At 35.9% G+C, this 26,077-nt stretch overlaps 1 protein-coding gene across 1 annotated transcript in view; it reads right to left on the bottom strand.

Annotated features, from left to right (window-relative positions):
• Nucleotides 1-26,077, bottom strand: part of STK26 (serine/threonine kinase 26) — a 52,488-nt gene that overhangs the window by 15,663 nt on the left and 10,748 nt on the right. Inside the window, exon 3 of the mRNA XM_010375479.2 lies at nucleotides 5,585-5,815. Coding sequence (XP_010373781.1) covers nucleotides 5,585-5,815 — 231 coding nt within the window. The remainder of the gene's footprint in view (nucleotides 1-5,584; nucleotides 5,816-26,077) is intronic.

Raw genomic sequence — 26,077 nt, 5'->3', positions numbered from 1 at the left:
GGCATTAATAAATAAACATCTGTTGAATTGAATCTAACATGGGGCTTCTTAGAGGTATATTATATTAAGTTTAAAGCTATTCCTATTTTGAGAAAAGAACATTTTAAGAAGGAACAAACTTTCCAGCCTCCATTTTCTTCAAGTTTTATAAGAGAACTCCAAAAGAAATGTTAACAATAAAAGAATATTCCAGAGGCATTGAGTATACATACACTGGCTGTAAGCACATACAGTTTCAGTGAAAAATAAGGAGAAGGCCACAAAGCCGTACAGATGATTCTGAAATATTTCACTTTATTCAATTCTTTTTTTCATAAATATTGGTGATGGTGGGTGGGAAGCAATATTTCCTTAACATACACAGAAATCTAAAGGCAATTTTCAGCAGCAAATAAAGGCATGATTCAAATTCTATTCAATGCCTGAGTGTCATTTTAAGATTTACATTGAACTAGAAAAATATTTAAAGATTATAAAAGATTATTCCAATATTATGAGATCAGAAGGGAAGGGTTTGCTTATTTTAGCACTCTTCATAAAGACTAACTTTGTCAAGAAAATCTGCCCAGTGAACTAAAATTAAAGGAAAACACTGTGGTCATACTGATGTGTTTGTCTGGTTTTTAACTCTTGTTTTTAAAAATGAAGTTATACAGTGAGCTCAGTCAAAATGAATACCTAGTACATTTTTTGCATGTCTCAAGGAAATCACTACAACTGCATACAGTTTCAAAGAGCATATAATTTTCTCTCAAATGTAATAACCTTTTCCTCCAGCTTACAGTGAGGTCTTAGTTATGGATGACATCCTGTGTAAGAACAACCCATTTCCCAGTTTGCTTAATTAACTTGACTCAAAATTCTCCATGTTACCTGAAATGGAACAACGGGCCACAATAAGTATGTAAGTTGACTGATAACGCAGTTCTCCGATGGTACTAAGAGGATGTGGCCTTGACTTATGTTGACTACATGGAACAGAACCCTGTTGTATTTTGTGTGATTTTAGTTTAGAAAAAAATACAAACCCAAACATATAAGTTGTAATATATATGATAAGTAAATGAGTTGGTAAACTTAAGAAAGTGATTTAAATAAATAGTATGAAAATGTTGTAAGATTATAGAATATTTCTTTCTCTGTGTGTACATACATATGTCTTGTAGAGAGACATATGTATATATACACACATTTATTTACTTTAAATAGATTCAGAACACAAATAACATAAGCCAGCTGCACATTTCTACAATTTTATCATGAAGCAACATGTTCTTCAAAGTAGTGTTTTACATCATAGAGTTTAATTAATGATGGGTGAAGGAGATAAAAATAATTCAATTTAATCCCTTAAGAAGCTATCTTGGACAATGGTTTTGTAGCACTGGCTGGTCTGAGTCCACTTTACAATCAAAATTTGGGACAAACAAAAAACTAGTTTTTAATTATTTAAAGATTAAGTAAATACTGGGTAACTAGTACATGTATACTACTATGCTACTTAAAAAACACCCTATATGGGCCGGGCGCGGTGGCTCAAGCCTGTAATCCCAGCACTTTGGGAGGCCGAGACGGGCGGATCATGAGGTCAGGAGATCGAGACCATCCTGGCTAATACGGTGAAACCCCGTCTCTACTAAAAAATACAAAAAACTAGCCGGGCGACGAGGCGGGCGCCTGTAGTCCCAGCTACTCGGGAGGCTGAGACAGGAGAATGGCGTGAACCCGGGAGGCGGAGCTTGCAGTGAGCTGAGAGCCGGCCACTGCACTCCAGCCTGGGCAGCAGAGCAAGACTCCGTCTCAAAAAAAAAAAAAAAAAAAAAAAAAAAAAAAAAAAAAAAAAAAACACCCTATATGAAATCTTAGGAAAAGAAGATATAGCTGTAACTCATTTTCTATGGGAATATTGAATATGAATAAATAAGCAATCAATAAAATGGTCAAACCATATCAGTATCAATTTTTCAATATATTATGGAATAGCCATTTTAAATAGGGCTTATTTAATATTTTAGGTCAGCAACCAAAAATAGTGTATTTGTCACAGGTGCCTAAAAGTAGCAAGGATTCAGATTTGCCCTAGAGAGGGTCTGGAATTACCGGGATTCAATCCAGAAAGAGTAAACCAGAATGAGCAAATGATACACACACACACACACACACACACACACACACACACACACACACACACACACACACGACAACAAATTCCTGGGGCTATGTACCACCAAGGAATTGTATGGGAATTAAGAGGAGAACCTAAAACTACTGAGACTGCGTAATCACTCATGAGCTCTCTAAAAACGAATATGATGGGCTGAATTAGCTTTTTAGGAACAAATATTACAGCAAAATTATCACACAAAGGAGCAGATAATTATGTATGTAGTAAAATACAGTAAGAGCTAACACTTAGAAGTAAATGCTGAAATTGGATAGAAATTACTAGCATTATCACCTCCTTTTGGAGGCCTTTTATTCATGCCACTCCTGAAAAGGACAGAAGTGACTATTTATTTGTGCATCATCTATACCTTGTGCATACTTTAATCATAGAATCTGTATCATTTCAGTGCAATACTGGACTGTGAGTGCCTTGACAGCAGTAGTGAGTTTGTTCATTTTTATATCCTCAGCACCTAATACAGTGTATAATACATAGTGGTTGTTTGGCTGCTTAATGATTCATTCTACTATGCATTCATTCCACATACATCTAATATTAGAATAAGTCAGGTTTTGTAAACAGGCAGTGAAATTTGTGATGAATTTCTATATCAGTATTAACGAATATAGATAGATAGATCAAGAAAGCGATGACAAAGTCACCAAGACGGCAGAGGAGATACCAGTTTTAATCACCCCCTCCCTCCACATACACATTAAAAAAAAAAAACCCAAATATAGACAGCTATCCACAAACCCAAGTAACCCTGGAAGGATTCAAGGACCCATTTAACAATCTGCAGCAACACAGTGGAGAAAAAAGAAAGAATATCTCCACAGAAAGGATCACTGATAAGATCAGCATACCTGAGAGGCCAGGAAATGACTAGGAACAAAGATGAAAGGTGGAGGCTACTGGTATCACTACACAGTAGAAGCCATCACGGTCCCCAGTGGCCTCCTCTGCAGAGGACACTGGCCTCCCTTGCTGCTGAGGTAGCCAACAGCCATTTCTGCCAGGGAACCCCAGAGAGGGATACATGACTATAAAACTCTTTCATCTCACGAAGAAGACATTGTTGAGCCACATGGAGAAAGAAGCCACCACTCTCAAAACTGGTGCAGCCTCCTGACCTCTAAGTCATGGCTGCTCCACTAGTGCCCGCACTACAGACCCAGTTTCTGTGTCTTCTCTGAACTCAACCATACCTCAGACATTGGAGCTACTGCCACAGTGAGCTAGCTCACACCCCAGGGCCCCGGAACCAAGGTTTCTCTCAGTGTGCCTATGCTCCGGACATCCAGTCACCACTGAAAGCTAGCCTGAGTTCTGGACTCCAGACCAGTTGAGTGGTTGTACTGCACCCACCCACAGCTCAGACACTTGAGCCAATCACTGCCATAGTGAGCTAGCTCACATCCCAGGCTCTGGAGACAAGGTCCCTCTGAGCGTGCCTATGCTCCAGACACCAGTTCAGATGTTACAAATAACTAGGCCCCACCCCACCCTTAGAGCCACTGTAGCCTTGTGCAGCAGTAGTGGGTATTTGTACCTAGGACACTGGTATTACTATTGGCTTGGGCCCCAGAGCATGTCCCTCCAGACATGCTTATGCTTGAAGCCTTAGTTCTGTGGCCACTCCATGGGCATCACTCACTAGACACTAGTGCCACCTCAAGTGGGCCCACAAGCCAGACCCAATGCCAAAAGGGATCTACACAGCAATGATTTCTCTGGTGGAAGAAAAAGAGACTGGGGGGACCCTAGCAGTTCTCGCCACCAAAGACCTCAAACAGCCCTCACCACTGTTGTAGACACCCAAGGTATTGACCACTGGGGATCCCTGCAATCTTTGTTAACACTAATCTCAAATGACAAAGCTGCACAGGGACTATGCTCCTATGCCCTCATTGGAGCCAGAACCACTGCAACCCACCCAGCCATTGCTCTCACACTGTCCTACAGAGGAAGAAGGTCTTTTCACATTGAAACCTGTAATGTCTGGAAGAGGCGATTGCTCTACCAACTGCAGAGAGATCAACAAAAGGCAATAATAAACATGAAAAACCAAGGAGACATCTCATCACCAAAAGAACACAATAGTTTCCCAGTAGCTGACTCCAAATAAATGGAGATTTATACACTGCCTGACAAATAATTTAAAATAATTGTATCAAGGAAGCTCAGCAACCTTCAAGAAAATACAAAGAAACAAGTGAAATCAGGAAAACAATAAAAGAACAAAATGATAAATTTAACAAGGAGATTAAATCATTTTAAAAACTCAGAAATTTTAGAGCTGAAAATACAATGAATGAAATGACACAATACAATAAAGTGTCAATAACAGAACTAATCAAACAGAAGAAAGAATCTGTGAACTTGAAGACAGGTTATTTGGTAAAGGTATAGATGGATATTCGAAGTTTTATTTGGTCAGCAGAGCATAAAATGATAGCATTAAGTTTTACGCAGGCCAACAGCTTAATTAGTTATAGATACACTTTTTGGCCTATAGATCAACCAGTAACAACAAACACTTGCCTCCTTTTAAACCCTATATGGCAAAGATCTAGTACAGTCTTCATTTGAAAAAGTGCAATACAAGGATAAACAATTTTAATTTTAAAATGATTCAAACTGCAAACTAAGCTAGAATTCGTGGAGGCTTTTTTTTTTTTCAACTATTTATTGTTCACATTTCAACAGACACAAATCCTGACTTCCAACTCTGGAACCCAAGAACCACTGGGTTTTACCAACCAGTTTTCTGCTATGTAGTAACATCTCCATCTGCTGGAACTTTAGGTATCTGCTAATCCCATGATCCTGGAACCAGTAAAAATCCAACTTTTATTTGGAGGCAGAGGCAGATGTTATTCCACTTAATTCCATTTTAACAAATATTTATTACGTGCTTAAGATGTGCCATACCCTGTGCTAAGGGATGTAAGTACCAGGACTGATTAAGCTTAACTACCTGCTATGAAGGAGCTCACAACCTGGTGGGGGAGAGAAATGTGTAAATAACTACCACAACTCAATGACATAAGTGACACACTTACATGTTCCATCAATTCTGAGGTTGAGACAGTCAAGACCATTGAGAATAGTGTCTGGAAACGCAGGGGGATAGCTCTTTCCTGACAAAGGATATGTCTCCAGGACCAGCTGCATTTCTCCGTCAAACCAAAAGTTCAGGTGTGGAAAAGGGGTGCAGCTGAGTACTGGGATGCATTCAGGATACAGCTGCTAAATCTAACAACGGTTTATTTGGCACTATAAATGGAGCTGGATTCTGCCTGGAGGCCATAGACTGCCAAATCCTAATTTAAGACATTGCCTTTCAAAAAAATAGAATTAAAAAACTTCTAATGAAAATACCTTATGACTTAAATAATACAGCACACACATTACCTTTAAATATGATCCATAGTATTTTGTCACATACGAGCTGTCACATTGACTCAAGACAGTTATTTCTTGCTGAATGTCTTCTATTTCGTCTTCGGCTTCCTCAAGGTCTATGATTTTAATAGCAACGACTTGCTGGGTACGGTTATCAATTCCTTTGAAAACTTCCCCAAATGAGCCTTTCCCAATGCGCTCTAATTTTGTGAACAGTTCTTCTGGATCAGCTATGTTATTCTAAAGGGAGTGGGGAGAGAGAAAAAGAAAGAACACAAATGTTTTGAATCAGATTTTTTTAATGAAGGAAACTAAATCACATAAGACAATAACCAATTTTTGTAAAAGCATACAAACTTCTTTGATTCCCCATATGTGCTTTGTTAGAACAATTGTAATCCCAAACAGGCAGCTAGTCCATATTCTAGTGAAACACACACACTAACTGAGCTTAGCTGATCCTGCTACCACAAACATTCTCACACAGCAAATACATTCGGTGCATGCCAAAACATCAGGCACTTTTTGGAATAAAGCTGCTGATTATACACAGTTTACACATTAAGGCAAATGTAGCAATAGTGGGAGAATATCTAACCTAAGCTAAGGTGAACTGTTTTAAGTTTCTAACATTCTGCCAATATTACCTTTTAACTCTCCTCTCTCTCCAACTCGGATATCCCAATCATCTTAGCTATACTTCCAAACCGCCATCTAAATAATATAGACCACAAAAGACTCCAGGCTTTATAGGCCTTTGTTTTTCTTTAGCTGGAATCTTATCTATATGAAATGTTATCATCAATAGCTGAACTAAGATTCTATACCTTTGTACTAATTGCTAGTAATCATGAGAAAATGGTAATACATTGAACTTTCACAACTCATCTCACAGTGAAGATCCAGAATAATTTAACACTTCACTACAATAAAATCTGGAATAAGCGTAGGCTTTTAAGGTTAACAAATGTATAGGCATGACTTAGATTTATAAATTCACTGTTGTTTCCTGATTCAGAAATATTCTGTATCTTATAATATACAATTTTGAATTAAAATTTTACCCCAAGACAAACTTTATATACTTACACTTACTTAAACTCATATTGCTGAAAATATACTGCTGATCAAGTAGAAACTCAAGATGGCCAACCCTGCCAAAAGCACATTAAGTGCTTTATTGATCAAAAACTTTGAGTTTCTTCAAAATATAGGAGGATTCTATCAAGTTCTGGTGAGCTATCTGTGTCTAATTTGTCAACTGTACATAGAATATCTGTTCATTTACTACAATTTTACCTAGTTTCATTTCATCATCAATTTCAGAAGACTATTATGGAGTCAGCGTGTCCCTTTTATCTTCCTTATTAGACAAAGAGGCCATTGAAAATATTGTTTTTCTCTTATCAACTTCTTTGCACCATGATCACCAAATGGACACACTACTACTCTAGTAAACCACTACCTTTTAAGGTAACTCCAAAACTCATGACTGCTTTTAAAGAATTTCACCAAGTTCTCTTTTTACACAGCCTAAAATACAGTTTGTACATGACCTATTTACCTTATAAGCTTCCCCATTCTTTCTGATTGGATGTTTTTCCATTTCTAAAAGTTGTACTTTCCATATAGAAGTCTCTGAAACTGCAAGCTACTTGTGTATCCCCACCCACCTCCAGTACCCACATGGAACAAACACATCTTGAGCTTTCCATATGGGCTTTTAAAAATAGTTTAGGCTTCCAGTAGGTTGCAAATGCATTTTTAATGCTCACATTTTGTTATAATACCCTCTCAAAAACTTGAGTGGATCATTATTGATTTCCTTGGTGTCCTCTTTCACCAAGACCTTGTATTTCATTGTGACTAACCCACAGTTACCTCTTCCTACTTTTGGTGATGGTTCTTGGTTTTGTAATACCTTGTGGAAAAAATACTTACTACATAGCTTGGTGATGGGTTCACTCCTTACAAATTCCTTTGGAAAAAAAGTATTTCCATTTTCCTGACACAGTTATAAAACAATTCTAAAATTTGGAAATGTATCATTTATTTGAAGACACATAGGATATATCTTCTGATAAGACACTCTGGGAAGTGTATGTATTCATTAACTTTATAACAAGAATCTTCTGTTGTTAAGGAACAAAAATGAAATCTTCATCTTCCTAATTAGTGTTTTAAAAGGATTTGATTGAAACAGTTAACCTCAGGGAGGATACGGCTGTTCCTTGCTTCCCACAATAAACGGGTTCTTGCAAATATGTAAATCAAAAATTTTAAAACCAGGTCACATTTTGCATTTTAAAGAAGCACTGAAGTAAACCCTAATCCATGGATATAGTTTAAGATTTTAAATTGAGGAATAGCAAGTTAGACACAGAAAAAGAGAAAGATCCATCATTTACACAATGTTTGCACTTCCTACTCTTTTATTTTGGGTCTAACACTGCTCCTACAAAACACCAACTTTCAGAGTGGAGGGAATCATGAAAACAAGATTTCACTAATATAACCTCACTTCCCTAACTAGCTAAGGGATAGAGACCCCTGCCACATTTACTAATCGTGAATCCCTGATAGATAATACAAAAGTTATAATTCCCCCTTCATCATTTTAAACCAAAGTATCCTAAGTCTTTGTTAAGACAGGTTTCCTTCCTGTTTTTAGCACAAGGGCAAAGATCAAGTAAATAAATAGCAAACATCCCAAGGAATGCAATTAAAAGCCACTTAAATAAAGAATCTAGCTTGCCTAATCATTCCCATCATTCTTTGGAACCTCTAAGAAAAGTCAGCTCCCTCTCCATCCAAATCAAATATTCTTTTAAGAATACTGAAATTCCAACCCAAATGCCCATCAATGACAGACTGGATAAAGAAAATGTGGCACATATACACCATGGAATACTATGCAGCTATAAAAAAGGATGAGTTCATGTCCTTTTCAGGGACATGGATGAAACACAAGTAACACAAGAAGAGAAAACCAAATACTACATGTTCTCACTCATAAGTGGGAGTTGAACAATGAGAACACATGGAAACAGGGAGGGGAACATCACACACCAGGGCCTGTCAGGGGGTGGATGCTTGGGGAGGGATAGCATTAGCAGAAATACCTAATATAAATAACAAGTTGATGGGTGCAGCAAACCAACAGGCACATGTATACCTATGTAACAAACCTGCACGTTCTGCACATGTACCCCAGAACTTAAAGTATAATAATAATAAAATACTGAAATTTCTAAATATTCCTTACCTCTACTGCAAAAATCACAATGTATTACTCTATCTGCGTTTGTATTGCCTTCTCAAAGCTGCCCCCAAAAAAGAGCTCTATGTTCTGTAGCATCAAATAGGAGGAACTGCTAAATTAACCTCATATTGACTTATTAATGGCAGACGACTTCCACATGCCATACCAAAACAGGGCTACGAAAATGAAAACCTCACAGATCCACCTCCTCAGGACAATCAGATTATTCCTTGGCCCTGTTTTACCTGTTATTTAACTTGAATTTGCACTCTACAGCTATAAGTACACTGTTAGAAATTTAAGTCTTATTCAGAAGGTATCATTACCACTAAAACAACAATAACAACAACAATTATTTAGTATGGAAATACTCTGAAGAAGTCCAAAAGGAAACAATGTTAGGTGAACATCTTGCTTGTCTTCTATGTAAAGTCAGGAGCAGATAGAAGGCTTCTTGGATACTTAAACCACAGAAACAGCTGAAAGAACTCTTACAAGTTCTCTAAGTGCTCTCCGATCCTGGCTATACGTTAGAACTGCTTATATCACTTTTAAAATGTGGATACTTAGGCCTTACCCCAAAACTACTGATTCAGCCTATCTGAGATTGGGGCCTTGCAAGCAATACTTCTGAAAAAGCATCCCAAATGATTCCTGTGTAGTCATTTGAATATTAGTCTTGACATCAGCACTTGAGAACCACTAAGCAGATGGATGTGAAATTTGTATCCCTGATTACAGGGAACCAATTATCCTTATTTTTCCCAGGCAAGCATATGGGTCTCATCTAATTATGTACACTAAAAGTGGACAACTTGGAGATTAAAGTAAAACCAAGAGGACTTTGGCATTTACTATACATACCTATATTTTTAAAAATGAAGTCTGCAACACTTCTTCTAAGGACATGTCTCTAAAATTAGCACTGGTGACCCTTGAACAACATGGGTTTGAACTGTACAGGTTCACTTACACACGAATTTTTTTCAACCAAACACAGATCAAAGATACAATATTTCCAGAATGTGAAACCCATGTATAGGGAAGGCTGACTTTTCATATATGTGGGTTCTGCAGGGTCGACTGCATGACTTGAGTATGCACCAATTTGTTATACACAGGAGAAGAAGGTATCCTGGAACCCCGAGGGATGACTCAAGATTAGAAACATAATGTTTGTCAAAACACAAGCAACATATCCCATACTCTTTGTGCACATATTATTAAACATTGTTTACACCCAATATAGTCTATGTATTATCGATAGGGCCTATAATAGGTTAAGGTGTGATTGATGACACAGTTTTGAGGACAACAGCCAACATTGATGAAGGATAAAAGTTTAGATCTAGTTAGTAGAAAATGGGTCAACTTGTGGAGGGGGACATTAGGAATTGGTGGCCAGGAGAAACAAGAAAATTGAAGACAGATTCAGAATTAGTCTTGGAGTTCTCACAGAATGGGGACCTGGAGAGCAAAATGTGGGAAAGAATCAAGGTAAAAAAAACTAGTTCTTTGAATTTGAGCAAGCTAAGACCCCCAGTAAGACTCTGGGACTGAGAGTGAAAACATAATAGATGTAAGGAAGAGGAGGCAGATTTCTCATAGGATTTGACCTGGAAGGGTTCAACTCAGGTGTCCTAAAAGAACCTTCCAGAACTAAGAACCAAGCTGAGTAAGGTTGAATTGTTTTGCACTTGCCTTCCTACCTTAATAAAGCCCATACTATGAATGCTCTAGCTATAAAATAACTTTTTGCATTTCACAAAGACTGGCCCGTGTGTAGGCCTATCAGTGACTCATTGATGAGGAGCAGTGTTACAGGAAATATTGAGCAAATAATGTGCTAATGATATCAAGGCTTAAAGGAAGATTTCTTACTTCCTTGAAATCCTCAAGAGGGAACACCAGGAGTGACTTGAAGTGAATACAAAGTGCCCTGACAATCACAGAGAGCAACTAAAAACTTCAGCCTAACAATGTACTAAACTAGAGATACACTTAGTTAGTTACCTGTTTAAATTGATCAAATCAGTTCTCCCAGGCTAGAGATTAAATGCTTTTCTGTATTACTTCCATGTACATACAGTTTCCTGTCATCTAAGAAGCAGAATGCATACAAATAAAAGTCATTCTCTAGTTGGTTTATGAGCCTCAAATTAAATTACTATTCTACTATGATCGCCTGTGTTAAGATTTTTCACTTGCCCTTATGAACATTGCCTAAAATGTTTGCTGAGTGTTTCCTAATCAACACATCATTAAAAAAAAAAAAAAAGGAGATTTAGGCCAGGTGCAGTGGCTCATGCCTATAATCCCAGCACTTCCGGAGGCTGAGACAGGTGGATCGTTTGAGCCTAGTTGAGTCCGAGACAAACCTGGGCAACATGGTGAAACCCTATCTCTACTAAAAAAGAAATACAAAAAATTAGCCAGGCCTGGTGGCACGTGCCTGTAGTCCCAGCTACTCAAGAGGCTGAGGTGGGAGGACCACCTGAGCCTAGAAGCGTGAGGCTGCAGTGAACCATGATTGCACCACTGCACTCCAGCCTGGGCAACACAGTGAGAGCCTTTCTCAAAACAAAACAAAAACAAAAACACAAAGGAACAACAACAACAAAAACAAAAACAAAAAACCCCAGAATTTTAAAGTCAACCAGCCATATAACTCTTACTAGTGCTGAGTTCGAGAAAACAGGACACTATCTTTTTTTAAGTGCCAGATATAATCCAAATACAATTGACTGCTCTCTCAATCACAGGCTTTTAGAAATGGAGGGAAATGTATATAGGTCATTCAATCCAACTCTTTATCATCACCATCGGCAATAAGCATTTATTGTATACCCGTTTTGTCCTAAGCTAGGATCACCAAATGGAAGCTATGTAATTTAAGGCCATTTATGTTAAAATGATGGTAAGTCTTAGAGAAGTTAAGAAGAAATACAGAGTCTTGAAGTTAAAAGAATTAGATAATCTTTGAGATGAACAGGAACTTAGCAAACTTGTTGTCCAAAATCTATTTTTACAGAGAGGAAACTATACCCTGGAGAGGTTACAAATTGTTCAAAGATATAAGTAGTTAACTAGTAGCAAAGCTTAAATTTGAACGCAAATCTCCTGACTGTCAAGTCTAAGGTTCCTTCACTACAGCTTGAATTTATTTGTAATTTAAACTATACCCCCTTTTGCTATAAAACCAAAATTATATTCCATTATAAAGAGATCACACAATTGTCCAGTGTCTACTCCATACTATCCCAATGCTTAAAGAATTTGAAAAATTTAAACTTAAAAGAATTGGAAAATTTTTAAATAGGACTTTTCTATATTTCAACTGATACAATTTTCATTAATATTTTTAAATTGACAAAATTGTATGTATTTATCATATACAACAAGATGTTTTGAAATATACAGCATATACATTGTGAAATGACTAAATCTAGCTAATTAACATGCATTACATGCTATATTTCTTATCTTTGTGGTGAGAACACTTAACATCCACTCCATTAGCATTTTTCAATAATACAATATGTTATTATTAATTATATCACCATGTTGTATAGTATATCTTCTGAACCTACTCCTCCTAACTAAAATTTTGCATCCTTTTACCAATCATTTGCAACAACATGGATGATCCTGCAAGAGAGTATGCTAAGTGAAGTAAGCTAGGCACAGAAAGACAAACACTGCATTATCTCACTCACATGTGGAATCTAAAAAACTGACCTCATAGAACTACAGTAGAATGGTAACCAGACTGTGGTGGTTGGGGGTTGGTAGGAAAGATGTTGCTGGAAATGATATAATTTTTTATAATTGTTGAACCACTATGCAATTGATTGGCCCCCATATGTATGCACAACTACCAAATATTTCATATCACAATTTTAAAGAAAAATGATCCGTAAGTAATCTTGACTTTCTGGCGTTTCTCAGACTATTTTTTTTTTCCATGTCAATAACCAGACTGGAACGGGCTAGGCTCTAGAGTGTAGGAGATAAAGTAGTGATGCTATTCCATATCATGATTCCCATAGGAGCCAATGTCAAGAAGCCAACAGCTCCAATTCCAGCTTTATCAGTGATTTGTTGTAGACTTCAATAACCCTTAATACTAAGGTTTCCAGTTCTGTTCATTAAAAAACTCCCACAAATTGATGAAATTGTCCAGGAATAAAAAACAACATTTAGCATCAACTGTTAATTTTGTGCTAGGTTTATGCAGGCCTAGAATTGTTCAAATGACCATGCATGCTCAGATTACTTTAATAATCAGAAGGATAAAATAAACTCCCGACAAAATTTTCTCAACCTTTGAAGAATGTGATGTTACCAGAGTAATTTTTTACTTTGCACAACTTCAGGTTCATATTACAAGTTATCAGATAAAATTTTATGGAATTCTTAAGAGATCTCTATGATTTATATTTCTGAAGTAAAATACTTAGCTCCACTATATTTTGCATATGACAGAATAAGAACTAAGATAAAAATTAAGTATGTCTGTATATGTTTCAAATTAAACATGAAGAATTTGGCTTGAAGTTAAATTTCTTTATATGGACAGTCATTTAAATTTGTATTTCCATATTTATAAGGACTCAAAATATTTTAACTAAGTGTACAATTAAAATGGTATTAGCTTACCTATTTTTACAGTATACTCACATTTTTACATCTTTCTCAAAGTTTATAACTTGCCTTTGCAACATAAAGTAGCAGTCAAATTCCCAGATTTTACATGCATGAAATGAGATAAATGAAATGTAGTAGGATATGTCATTACATCAACCCTGGGCTTCCTTGTGGTCATCAGACAGCGTTTTATCAACTCACAGTTGACTCCTTATCTTTACCTACCCACTTAAAAGGCAGTTTTGAGACAAATGAGGCAACAGCACTCCAACCCTGGTCTCAATGATGAAGCATAAAGTCAAAGGTCTAACACAGTATTATTTCATACTATTAAGGCAACTGTTTAAACTTTCAGCAATTTTGTGCATAGCAACAGGAAAAATGTGTTCATAAGGCAGAAATAAAATTAAATGTATAAGTACTTTTTCATCTTCTCTTTATTTTATTATTCTTATTTTTAAATGCATCTCATTAGCAAAAATACTTAGAATGGAGATATTTTAGTAAAGGATAACTTCATTAAAATTATTACAAAAGATTTTGACATAGCGTATGAATAACAGCAGTTTGAGGAGTTTCTCCTGATTAATAATTTTGAGTCTACTTCATCTTTAAGAACAAAAGAATAATTGATAATATTCCTTCATCTTAATTCCTCCTACTCACTAGAGGATAGGAGAAGAGCTTCCTCTGCCTCCTAACTTGCATTCCTCTTTTTACCCGAGCTCAGATCAGAGGAAAAGAACAAGGAAGCAAGCAGGATACATTCTGGGATGCGAAGAATGCTGTTCTTTACATGTTTGTAAGACAGTTCATTTTACAATGGGGTAAAGAAGAATGAGACATTTCTTTGATTCTATTGTCACTTAACCACATATCACATTTTTCCAAAGAAAAATGAAATACAGAAAGAAAGAGAATAAATTTAATAACTTTCCTTATCTTAAAAATCCTCAAGCAAGAACCAAAATAATAATAGGCAGCACTTTCATTAGCTCCATTTCCCAAATATGGAGGTCTTCACATTCCTGTTATTTTAATTAAAAGAAGAAACGTCAGATTATTTTGTTCAACCAGGTAAATCATCTTTGGATATAAGCCCTTTTAAGTGAAAAGAAATAACAATTTTTTTTTTTTTTTTTTTTTTTTTTTTTTACTAACTCTCTGGGATCTGAAGTTCCCTTAAACTTTTAATTATATCCGTGGTAAAGGGAAGGAAACATCCTGCAAACAATCACATTCTTCTCTCAATAAACCAAAAGTCAAGGCTATCATCACAATAAATGCTGGATGCAAATTCCATTGCATCATTTAGCTAATTCCTCTCTGACCTTACAGCCATTCCAAAGGAAAAAGGAGGTCTGGTTTCTCATAAGTACTACAGAGGTAAAGAGAGCAGAGAGGTCAGGAAAAAATTGACTTAATTTCACTTATCTTGAAAATTACAAGAAATCAGTGATTTAATGTCGATTTCACCATCTGTATGAGGAAGAGAGGTGGATTCAATCTTTAAATTCCTTACTGCTCTGAAGCTGCGTGAATCTGTGAAGTATTAGAGGCCAAGTCCCTTTGTTCCCCTTCCTTGATCACTAGCAATCACCAACCCTAGTTTTGAAACAAGTTAATGGATTCATTGGTATTGGCCATGTGGCCAAGCCTATAACAGCACACAATAGCTCAAATGAAAATTATATACCACTCCATTGTTCCAGTAAGAAATTCAAAATCACTAGTAGACCGTATTCAAGCCCCAACACTCTAATACTGTAATGAAGTTGGCCTAGACACCAAGAATAGATAAAGAGCAGCAGAATGAGTCATTGTCCAAACTGATTTCTCATCCTTCACACTGGCCATGTCCCATTATATACACGTGACTGTCCCGGAGGAAGTCAAGGGGTTCATACAGCTCATACAGGACCTAAATAAGGACCTAATAAGTTCAGCTCGTACAGGAACTAAAGTTCTATTTGTCTTTCTCTCCTTTAGGTGTGAAGTAAATTCACTCAGAACATAAAGTAGTACTCAGAAAGTAACATATATATACACATATATATATGTTTCTCTATACAGATCTATATACATGTTTCTCTGTATATATAGATATATATCTATAGATCTCTCTAGATATAGATATAGATCTCTCTCTATATATAGATATATATAGATCTCTCTATATGTGTGTGTATATATATATATATGTATATATAAAAATATATAAAAAGAGAATTTGAACATCCAGTGAAACTAAGTGTCCAAAGGGAAAATTCTAGGGATATCTTAACATATTTCAAGCCCAATGCTTCAGTAGGTAATACCTTAGACATACAAACTGAAATACAGTGATCCATTAGGAAATGACTCTATTTTTAAATTTTTGAACTTTTGACTCATGCCATTTTCTCAGTCTACAATACCTTGCTTCTCCTTCTCCATCTCTGAAAATTGCAGCATCTTTAACTAAAAACAAAACAAGCCTTCTCATCCCCCTAAGGGAACCTGATTAACCAATCCATTGCTTCATCTTCTGCCCTCCCACAGGCCTTTACTTGTGCCTCCATTAGAGCACACATTTTACTATGTTTGCATTCTCTTTCATCGCCATGACTTTCTATTTTCAATAGTAGGTTTATTAAGGATAGGGCTCTGCCTTACTCAGTGGCAGCTATCCTCACAGTATCCAGTACGGCCCTTTATAGACCATGGCCGTTGGATGATTGCAGGGTATTTACCTGGGGGCCCTCCTCAAATGAAATCTTTGGTGTGTGACTGTCTTTTCATTTGCAACTTGACTTCTGACTTTTGGCGAAAGGGAGATTATATTCAATAAACTGACGGATGTTAACATAGGTGTGAAATTTTAAGTCAATCCCTATTCTCATGTGATTAACATAATAAAAACTTTGCGAAATCACAACTTTGAGATTTTTTTCTTTCAACTGGAGAGAGTTCTTTGGGTTGCAAAACAGCAGTTCTCGAAAGAATATGGAGCTACACTCAAAGAAGAGTTGGTAGTAGCCACACACACAAGGATGCATATCAGTGGTATATATAAATCTGATTCTAGAAGCACATCTGCAATCACTATTAACCAGAACCACATGACTACTGTATGTCCTGGAGCATCCAGGATGATTTCATACTCTAATGCAAAGATTAGAGGCCTTGAAGAGCCACAGTTTGCATACCACTCTGTTGTAAACTTCTTTTACTTTCATTGTGCTAAATACATATAGAAATACACATAGAAATACACAATTCAACCAGGCGTCAGGTTTAACCATGAGCATTAATGTTAAAATTACAGGAATTATTACTGACTAAACAGGACATTACATAAATATGGCCTGGGATTGATAACAAGACCTAACTATAAAATATTCATTTGGAAAGGGGGAAAAGGCCATACAATGAAAGAAAGACAAAGACTCTGTTAATATATAAATGATAAAACAGGTATCCTAATTTATTCAGGCCATTATTTAATCAAACCCACACAGGGCACTTTGAAGTGACAGATGCTGAGAGCCTCATTTTATGCTATCCATATTAGAGGGAAAATAAAAGGATGTCATTCTAGTACTTTCAGAAATAAATGCCTTTGGTTAGAATCTAAGGCAGCAGCCCCTTATAGCAAATATCGAACTATCATGGGTAATGTTATGGTGAATCTTTAGCACACTTATTAAAATGCATTGGATTAAAACAAAATTGATTTGCTCACTGCCTATCTTTCTTCTAGATGTGGAACTCCAATTAAAATCAATAGGTTTGAAGCTTGTAAGCACAGCACTAAATTATTAACACCATGAGTTCTTTTAGAAAATTAACACTGATTGAAAAAGTGGAATTTTACATAGACTTACCTTTTCATTCTTAATGAGAAAGTGGCTGCAGAATAATTTCCCTCCAACATTTTCCTCCTTAATCAAATCTATATTCTGAACGAATTTAATCAAATAGTATTTATTAAGAGTTACCCAATGGAATCATAGGACTAGGGAAAATTATCTCTTGGGTCCTGCTGGCTTTAACATTTTATGATCAAAAGAAAATGATATTGATGGCATGATGGCATCAATAGCAAATGATTTTAATCTTGGCAAAAAGAGAGGAAGTTATTGAACAAAAGAATGGTCTCTAGTTTTTCAATAACCACCTTTTCATTTTCTCAAAGTGAAAAATATCATCAAAGTCTGTGTTTATGTGTGTGTATATGTGTGCAGGGCTAAACAAATGTTTATTGTTAGTTTTTATTACTCTAATTCTCTAAAGATTTGGAACAATGCATTAATAAATAAGAATACACTTAAAAACCAAGTAAAATGGTATGTGTGTGTGTATGTGTGAAATAGTTGTACCTGAAAGCCTAAGAAGAACTATTACAAATGAACAGAAAAGCTCCGTACTATGCATCATGATACAGTCAATATATATGAGAAAGTAGCTTGCATTAACAATACAGGGCTGAGATTTCAGCAGTCTCACTGACAGTTTTATTATTGCTGTTCCCTTTCCTTTGCATGGGGAATACCACTCATTTTGGGGGAAAAGCACTAAATATTGTCATATTTTCACTTTCCCAAATAATTCCAGTTCAGAAGACTCCAAATAATTCCAGTTCAGAAGACTCTTCTACTTTTTGTTCTGAGATAATCCCCTCTTGAAGGTCCCCACATTTTCTTTAACTAAGATTTCTGAAACCTATCTCCATCCTACCCCATTGTCCCCATTGTCAATAGCGCTTGTAAATATCTTAATCTCAATCTCTAGAGGTACAAATTCACCCGTTTTTATACCCATTGATCTGTGCTGACATTGCTGAAATTACCAAAGCACAAATTAAATGTTTGACAAATCAAATGTTCAAATAGAGGAGAAAATGCTACTGAAATTATGAGATATCTACTAATGAGCTGAATCTTTTAACAAATATCATTTCAAACATAAAGCTATTTCCATGTTCTCAACACAAATATGACTAAGTTAATTTTTGCTAATATAAATACAAAGTGTTATATTAGTTGATATTTATAGTCCTTGTCTATTTAGAAATCAATTTAACAAAACTGTAATTCTCCAATTGGGATAATCAACATCTAGTACTAAATCTGAATACATGTACAAAAGCTGATCTTTTTCCTTCAGAAAAAAAAAATGCTATATAGTCTGTTTAAGAACGATAAAAAGCAGTAAGACCAGAAGTGACCCTTATAAAATACTTGGCTTTTAAAAAAGTTTTATACTGAGTGATTTCTAGCTGGGGGTGGAGTGGGGAGAGCAATGACAAATAAGTAAACTCAGGAAGGAGATAAATGACAAAGTTCCTTGATAAGCTCTTAAATTGCTATAGCCAAAATCAGCTTGATGAGCAATTCTAAGTAATTAAAATGATTTGAACACTGTCTACCCAAAAAGATCAGTGATCTACAACTTGAGCTGGTTTGTACCCTATCATTTTACAATCCTAACCAGAGAGAAAGTACTATTCATCAAATAAATCCTCACTGCCTACACCAAACGGACTTATAAAACATTTTGGAAAACGCAACCTTAGAATTCCCTTTGTTCTTTCTTGCCTTGGCTAATTTCATTTCTCCCCTTTCTTTCCCTTATTTACACCCAGTCTGAAAGCCAGCTCAGCTATCTAGTACTGCCCTTCCTGATCACCTCAGCAAGCCTGGCTTGACTCATCTTTCCTGGAATTTCTGGTCAGGCTAGTAGGGAGCCGCTGAAAGCTTTCAGCAAATGAGTGAAAAAATAAAGGCTGTGTTTTAGATAACTGCATCATGTCTACACGCAGCCTCGAGTCTACTTAATGACAAAAGAATGGTGTGACAAAAGAAGAGATGATGTCTGATATTTTGCAGGAAAAAATACTGATAGAACTTCATGATTAACTGAATATGGAGATAAAGGAAATCAGCAGCAAATTACAAATAAGTGCTGATGGTCATTTTCTTTCCTTTGATAATTCTGTGACATACCAATACGTGTTTTATGGTGGATGGTACCTCCCCCACTAAATCAAGTAGTCAAGTGGCATTGGTAAAGCCTGATTACTTCATATGCTATGATCTAATAATTTTATGCATTTTTGATTAAGTATTATCCTCCTTACTTCAGACAAAGTACCTGAGATGTTAATTGTAGGGTGAAGACACTTACTCAGTACAAGGAGGAAACAAATGTGATTATATCTGACACTTAACACTCCCCATTCACTTTCCTTTTCTAATAGATGTGGCCATCTAATTTTAAATACTGATAAAAGCAATTAAGCCTCTACTTTGTCCTCCTTTATATTACTTTATAAAATTATCCCACTTTTATTTTCTTTCTCTAGAAACTGAGAAAAATATTTAAATGTATCTGCATGCAAACATATAAATGTAATTTATCATTCATTGTCATTACCAATACAACATTCTATGTAATTCCATGGTTAAAGTGTATCTCTAAAAAGCAAACAGAAACATATCTGCCTATTTACTCTGATCTGAGGTCTTTCCTTGAATTAAGCATCACAATAATGAAAGCAATAGGCAAGTCAGTTACCTTAATAAAGTGAAAATCTTCTCTATTGTCATGCTATATCCACAACCTCAGTGAAAGTACTATAAAATGCTTCCTTTCTTTAGATCAGCAATTCTCAGTCTTAATGCCCCAAGGCAGGGATCGGCAAACATTTCCTGTAAAGGGCCGGATACTAAATATTTCAAGCTTTGTGGGTCAGGTACACTTTACAGTCTCTGAGTCTCTGTCACATCTTTTTAAAATAACTCTTTTAAAATGTAAAAAATATTTTTAGCTTGCAGGCCTCACATGACTAGGTTACAGACAGTATTTGGCCCTTAGATATAGTTTGACCACTGCTACCCTAAAGAATTCTTGTATGTAAAAAATTAACTGCTCTATGGTGCATCTAGAATTGGGCTTCCTTATATGTCCTTCTTGGGAGAATTGAGAAGACAGTAACTAAAATCATTTTCTGTTTTATGGTTCAGATGAGGAATTCTGGTTGAGAAAGACTGCATTCAATTAACAAAGCTCCAAAAGCACTACTGGAAGATGGTAGATGATCATTATTTTCCAGAAATACAGGGAATCAAAATATTTGTCAGGGAGAACCTAAAAATCCAAAATTTCAAAGAACTTTCCTTTTGTCCAAAGCATAAGCCAAACATTATAGCCTTTCTACCTCTTAGCAGAAAATTAATTACACACAGTAAAAGTATAATTACACATTCATTGCTTCAGTTAAAAATTATTTACATCAAATTCAAAATTTGCCTGGAATGAGTACCTGATCCCTTCAATATATAAAATGTTGTGTGTACCCTGTCTTTTACAAATAATAACCTAGTCCCAACTCCTGAGTAGAATCTCCAAAACTCAGTTTTAGAGCTTAAGGATTACCTATGCAATCCCTTTACTTTACATTTGCAGAGAGGCACACAGGCAATTTCACAGTATAGTGGAACAGCACACACTACATTCTTCATTCATTCTAGTAGTTAGGAGGAAATGATTTAGTGTCCTATCAGGAAAAAAAAAATAAAGTATCAAGCTCTGGAGCCACTTGGCCATATTAAACAAAAAGTATTCTTTCACAATTAACAGATAATCTTTTCAGGTAAAGAAATTTTTTTAAAAATATCTAAAATGTGCTTTATCTTTCAACCAAGATCACACCTATACTGTAATTTCATGATGCACTACTATCAAAATAACACCCCAGAGTAATCAAATTAAAATACTTCTAGTTACACAGATTGACCCAGAATCCAGGCATGTGGGTGGACAAAGGGAGAGAACTGTCTCTATCCTGGAATAGGATAGAGAAAACTGTTTTTTTGTTTGCTTGTTTGTTTTAAGCATAAAGACATTTATACCTTTTAAACTACTGTAAAGTTAAAAGTCAATAATGTAAACAATACAGTATGTAGTATCTGCAAATATTCCTAGAAAAAAGTAACTGGACTACTACGATTTAGAACTCTTAGCCAAAACATAAATCAAGTGGTGCTAAAAAGTCATTAGGCAAACTTATTTTAGAGTATATATGAGATGCTACTCAGCCTTGAAATGCTCCACAGAACTGTTTTAATCATTCCCCAAGGGAGACGTTTAATGCCAGAACTTACTGGAAAAATAGCAATGATATTAAGTACAGTCATTTTAAAATGAGTTTCCTCTTTAGCCCCCCGCTCCCCACAAAACAGCAGTTCAAATTAGCCAAGTAAAATCAAGTGAGAGATATTCTGGCATCTTTCTTTATTAATAAAAAGTATTCATTTTGGCTACCAAGGGGAAAAAAGGCCACCCAAAATGACTCCAAGTGTCTAGAAACAATTTACTGGTCTAATACACATGCTACCAAAATTGCACATCTTAAATAGAAAAGCAACTGTAATCACCATTCCCATTACGTTAGATCTTTTCCCTGATCTTGCACAAGCTTTCTACCAACCAAAAAGGCTCTTTAGACATTTTCTTGCCATAACAAATTAATTATGTAAATGTCACTTTTATCACAAAAGTCACACACAACAAGAAAAAACGAATTACTATTACCTCCCCAATTTCCTTTTCTGTTAGCTTTTTCTCCTCTCTGCAGAAAGTACAGAAATTTCCCATTCTAAAAAAATACAGAAAGAATTCTTAATCTTTAAAGCAAAGGATTACTTTTCCCCTTCCTTGGAAATACTGTTTTTCTGTTCTTCCAGAGTCCAACACCTTTTCCCTCACCTACACTTTCTGTTTGCTCATGAGGCAGCAGTAATCCTCTGTTATTATGAAATCCTACCTTCCCTAAGCAGGGTTTACACCACAGCCTCCAAAAACGATGCCTGAACCTCAGCAGATAGAAGATCCATAGCAACAGCGGTAATCGTTTTTTTTCACTTGCTATTACCAGAAATCACAGTCCAAAAAGACGACCACGGAGGTGTCACCTATGCTAAAACCTCGAAATTGATTCACTATTTAACTAGCTGAATCCCACGTTTTCATTTTATGTGCCCTTTGAGAAGCCTGTGACAGAGTAAAAAAGATCTTTCAGTGACAGTCACCATTTTTCATGAAGAGATAAATAGTTAAAAAAAAAAAAAAAAAAAAAGCAGCTCTCTGGGTACAAGATTTTGTTTGTCACAGAAACGGAATTCAATGCCTAGTCCCTTCCATTCTCTATCCCTTAGAATCTATAGTGTTAAGTACTTATAACAATTTGAGCTTCAAAATAAGAGCTTAGACAACGATGACAAGTTTCTGTGAAGCAGAAGTCATTCGTTTACTGTCCACATATCTCTGATTTTACTAACAGGTAAACAAATACATATCAAAACAGTTCCTTTAATGCAATGATTCTCTGTAAAACTATTCTACAGGAAAAATTAAGCAAAGAATTGAAAATCTTGATAAATATAATCCTAGATAATGTTCAGTTCAATCCTAATTCACTAAAATTGCTTAACATTGGTATTGAATTTCATTAAAAGCCATTTCTCATGATCTGTACTCTGTATGTTATAGACTGCTGTGAGTTCAATTTCTTCAGGAATACCAAGAGTTTAAATATTAAAGGTAGAAAGAACTAGCCACGACAAACATGCAACATGTGCTACAATAAAAGTGCGTCATGTGTAAAATACTGACAATGCTATTATATATTTAGACATAGGTACATACTCACATGTTTTTACCTTCCAGTAAATGAGGCTTTAAATAAGGTAAAGAATTCTATGTATTTTCCATATATTTTCATATAATAAAAATATTTAGCAAGTCCATGGACACCACAAGTTTTACTGAATACATATTTTTACATAAATTACATTGATTTCCTTTAATTTGCAGACCTTCTTAAATGACATTTTCAAATGATATTTTTCTGCTCCTTGAACTTAGTGACCATCCCGTTATTCATTTTTATTTTGACAATGAATTTTTCTACTTTTAAAACATAGTTGTATCTACTATTAGTATAGTTTATTAAAAACTCTGTAGGCAAATATTGAGCCTTATTTTTAAAAAATAGATTAAAAGTATTTTCAAATGTAAAATATACTTCATGTGCAATACACATTGAGAGTGCATATATACATTCATTTATCTATCATTTTCTCCAACAAATCTTCACAATAAAGTGTGAGGTACAAGGTAAACATATCAGCATTTTTACATCCAAATAAATTTAACTCCCTGAAGAGGAAGCAAGTCACTTAGGGATTCTAGTGATAATTAAATACAGCTTAAATTATTATTATTATTTTGAGATAGCGTCTCACCCTGTAGCCCAGACTTGAGTGCAGTGGCGTGATCTCAGCTCACAGCAACCTCTGCCACCCAGGTTCAAGTGATTCTCCTCCCTCAGCCTCATGAGTAGCTGGGATTATAGGCATGCGCCACCACACCCAGCTAATTTTTGTATTTTGAGTAGAGGCAGGGTTTCACCATGTTGGCCAGACTGGTCTCAAGCTCCTGACCTCAAGTGATCCATCCACCTTGGCCTCCCAAAGTACTGGGATTACAGGCATGAGCCACAGAGCCCAGCCAAACTTTTTTAAGAGAATATTTCTTCACATGCTTTTGCACATCCTCATTGGTGGCAAATCTTTGATTCTGAAGGATGGATTCGTTTTTGTTGGTTGTGTGTTCATTTCAGAAATTGAAAAGTGATTTAGGTCCAAAGTTGGTGAATGAGGTGGGTAAATCAAGTTTGCTCACATTGTTTGGTGTTGCCCTACTTGCTTCTCTTATTTTCAGTTCTAATCCTTTGTTTGAACTAAACTCAGAGTTTTCCTATGGGTACCTGTTGGCAAACGATAATATATGAATCTGACAGGTATCGAGAATATTTCAGAGAGCAGAAAGGCCATTTAGGAAGTGGTTTGATATTTCTTTAATGATTCAGAAGTGACTTCCTCTCCCTTCCAGGAATTTACATATATAAATACAAACAGGCTTTGAAATGCCAGGATTGTGAATGTGTGTGTGTGTGTGTGTGTGTGTGTGTGTGTGTGTGTGTGTGCACATACATATATATGCGCAGCCAGAGCTACTAAGTCTGGTTTTTTTTGTTGTTGTTGTTGTTGTTTTTTTTTTTTGGTTTTTGTTTTGAGGGGGGACATAATAATAGGTCTAAAAATGTCTACTTGTGGGGGAAATATTGCTACTTACTGGAATTTAAGATACTGCCATTTATATTACTTTAGCCAAGTTGCATTTTAGCAACTATAAGCATAAACAGATTTCATGTTCTTAATAAGGGTCTGCATTTGAAGATAAAAGCATTAATGAGCTGTTTACTGCAGTAAATACCTAACCATACTGAGCAAGGTAACATAATTCCACAGAAAGGTTCTATTTGTAAGAATTTGTCATCTAAGGGGCTTATCCAGACCAAAACAATAAAAATAAATATAACAAAATAAACAATAAAATGAATATTGTAAAATTTATTATAATAAAATTATATAACAATAATAAAATTAAATCAATCAATAAAAACTGAAGTAGGTTACTTAACAGCACACATGGGCCAATGGTAACTATATAATGATGAGGATGGGTGTTTGCTAAGTCACAAACCTGCCTAGATTAAGGAAAACAGAAGTCATGGGTGACCATGAGATTTTGGAACTTGTAGAACTTAACACAAAGTTGAGTTCAGCTTCTTGGAAAGATAACTGGAAATCTTGTTGTTTTCATCTCTCACAATTTCATCTACTATCTTCACATAAGATTCACCAATCTCCATCTCCTCTTTTCAACAAACGTGTTACTGATTGCCTCTGCTTGGACGTGTGACCAGCACTTCAAATTCAACATTCCCAAAACTGTACCAATTTTCTTCCAAACTCAGCCTTATCTCTGACTCGACTCTCTCATCATGTTTCTTCCCTTCTCATATTTAAGGGGTCGCCAATGTCTGTTAAAGTCACCCTTGAGTGGTGCTCAAAGTGCTCCCCAAATTGGCAGAGCAGCTGAGAACTCATGAGAAATGCAAATTCACAGGCTTCACCTCAGATCTAGTCCATCAGAAACTCTGGGGCTAGGGTATAGTAGTCTGTGTTTTCGCAAGCCTTCCAGGTGCTTCCCATACATGCTCCAGTTTAACCATCACTGCCCTAGATTAAACCCTTATCTCCATACTAGCCTGTTAGGTTTCCAACAGCCTAATGCAATCTTCCAAAACAAACAACGTTATTCCATCATTTCACTATATTGCTAAAAAATAAAAAAATAAAAACCCAAAACTCCTTGTTATGGACTGAGTAAAGAATAAATGTATCAATCTGGCATTCAAGGCCTTTTACAGTATAGCCCTAACACAATTCATACCAACAGGTACCTACCTCAAATCTCTCTTATACAAGGAGCCTGTGTGTGTCCCCTTGGGCCTTTTCCCCTGCTTGCCTCCTACTCTCTTTTAAAGGTCTGTTGAAGGCCATCCTGCCGAGAAGCGATGTAGTGGAGTAGCAAAACGTGAATGCCTAGCAGAAAGGTATTCTATAATTGATAAGTTTCCTTTCTTACTCCAGGCTTCCTTGGGATGGATGTTTCTACATCAGATTCTATCTTATTTGGGA

This window comes from Rhinopithecus roxellana, chromosome 7 (genome assembly GCF_007565055.1).
Source record: "Rhinopithecus roxellana isolate Shanxi Qingling chromosome 7, ASM756505v1, whole genome shotgun sequence".
In the NCBI taxonomy this organism is placed as follows: domain Eukaryota; kingdom Metazoa; phylum Chordata; class Mammalia; order Primates; family Cercopithecidae; genus Rhinopithecus; species Rhinopithecus roxellana.
The sequence above is the reverse complement of the archived record's forward strand: the minus strand, read 5'-3'. Positions and strand labels throughout refer to the sequence as shown.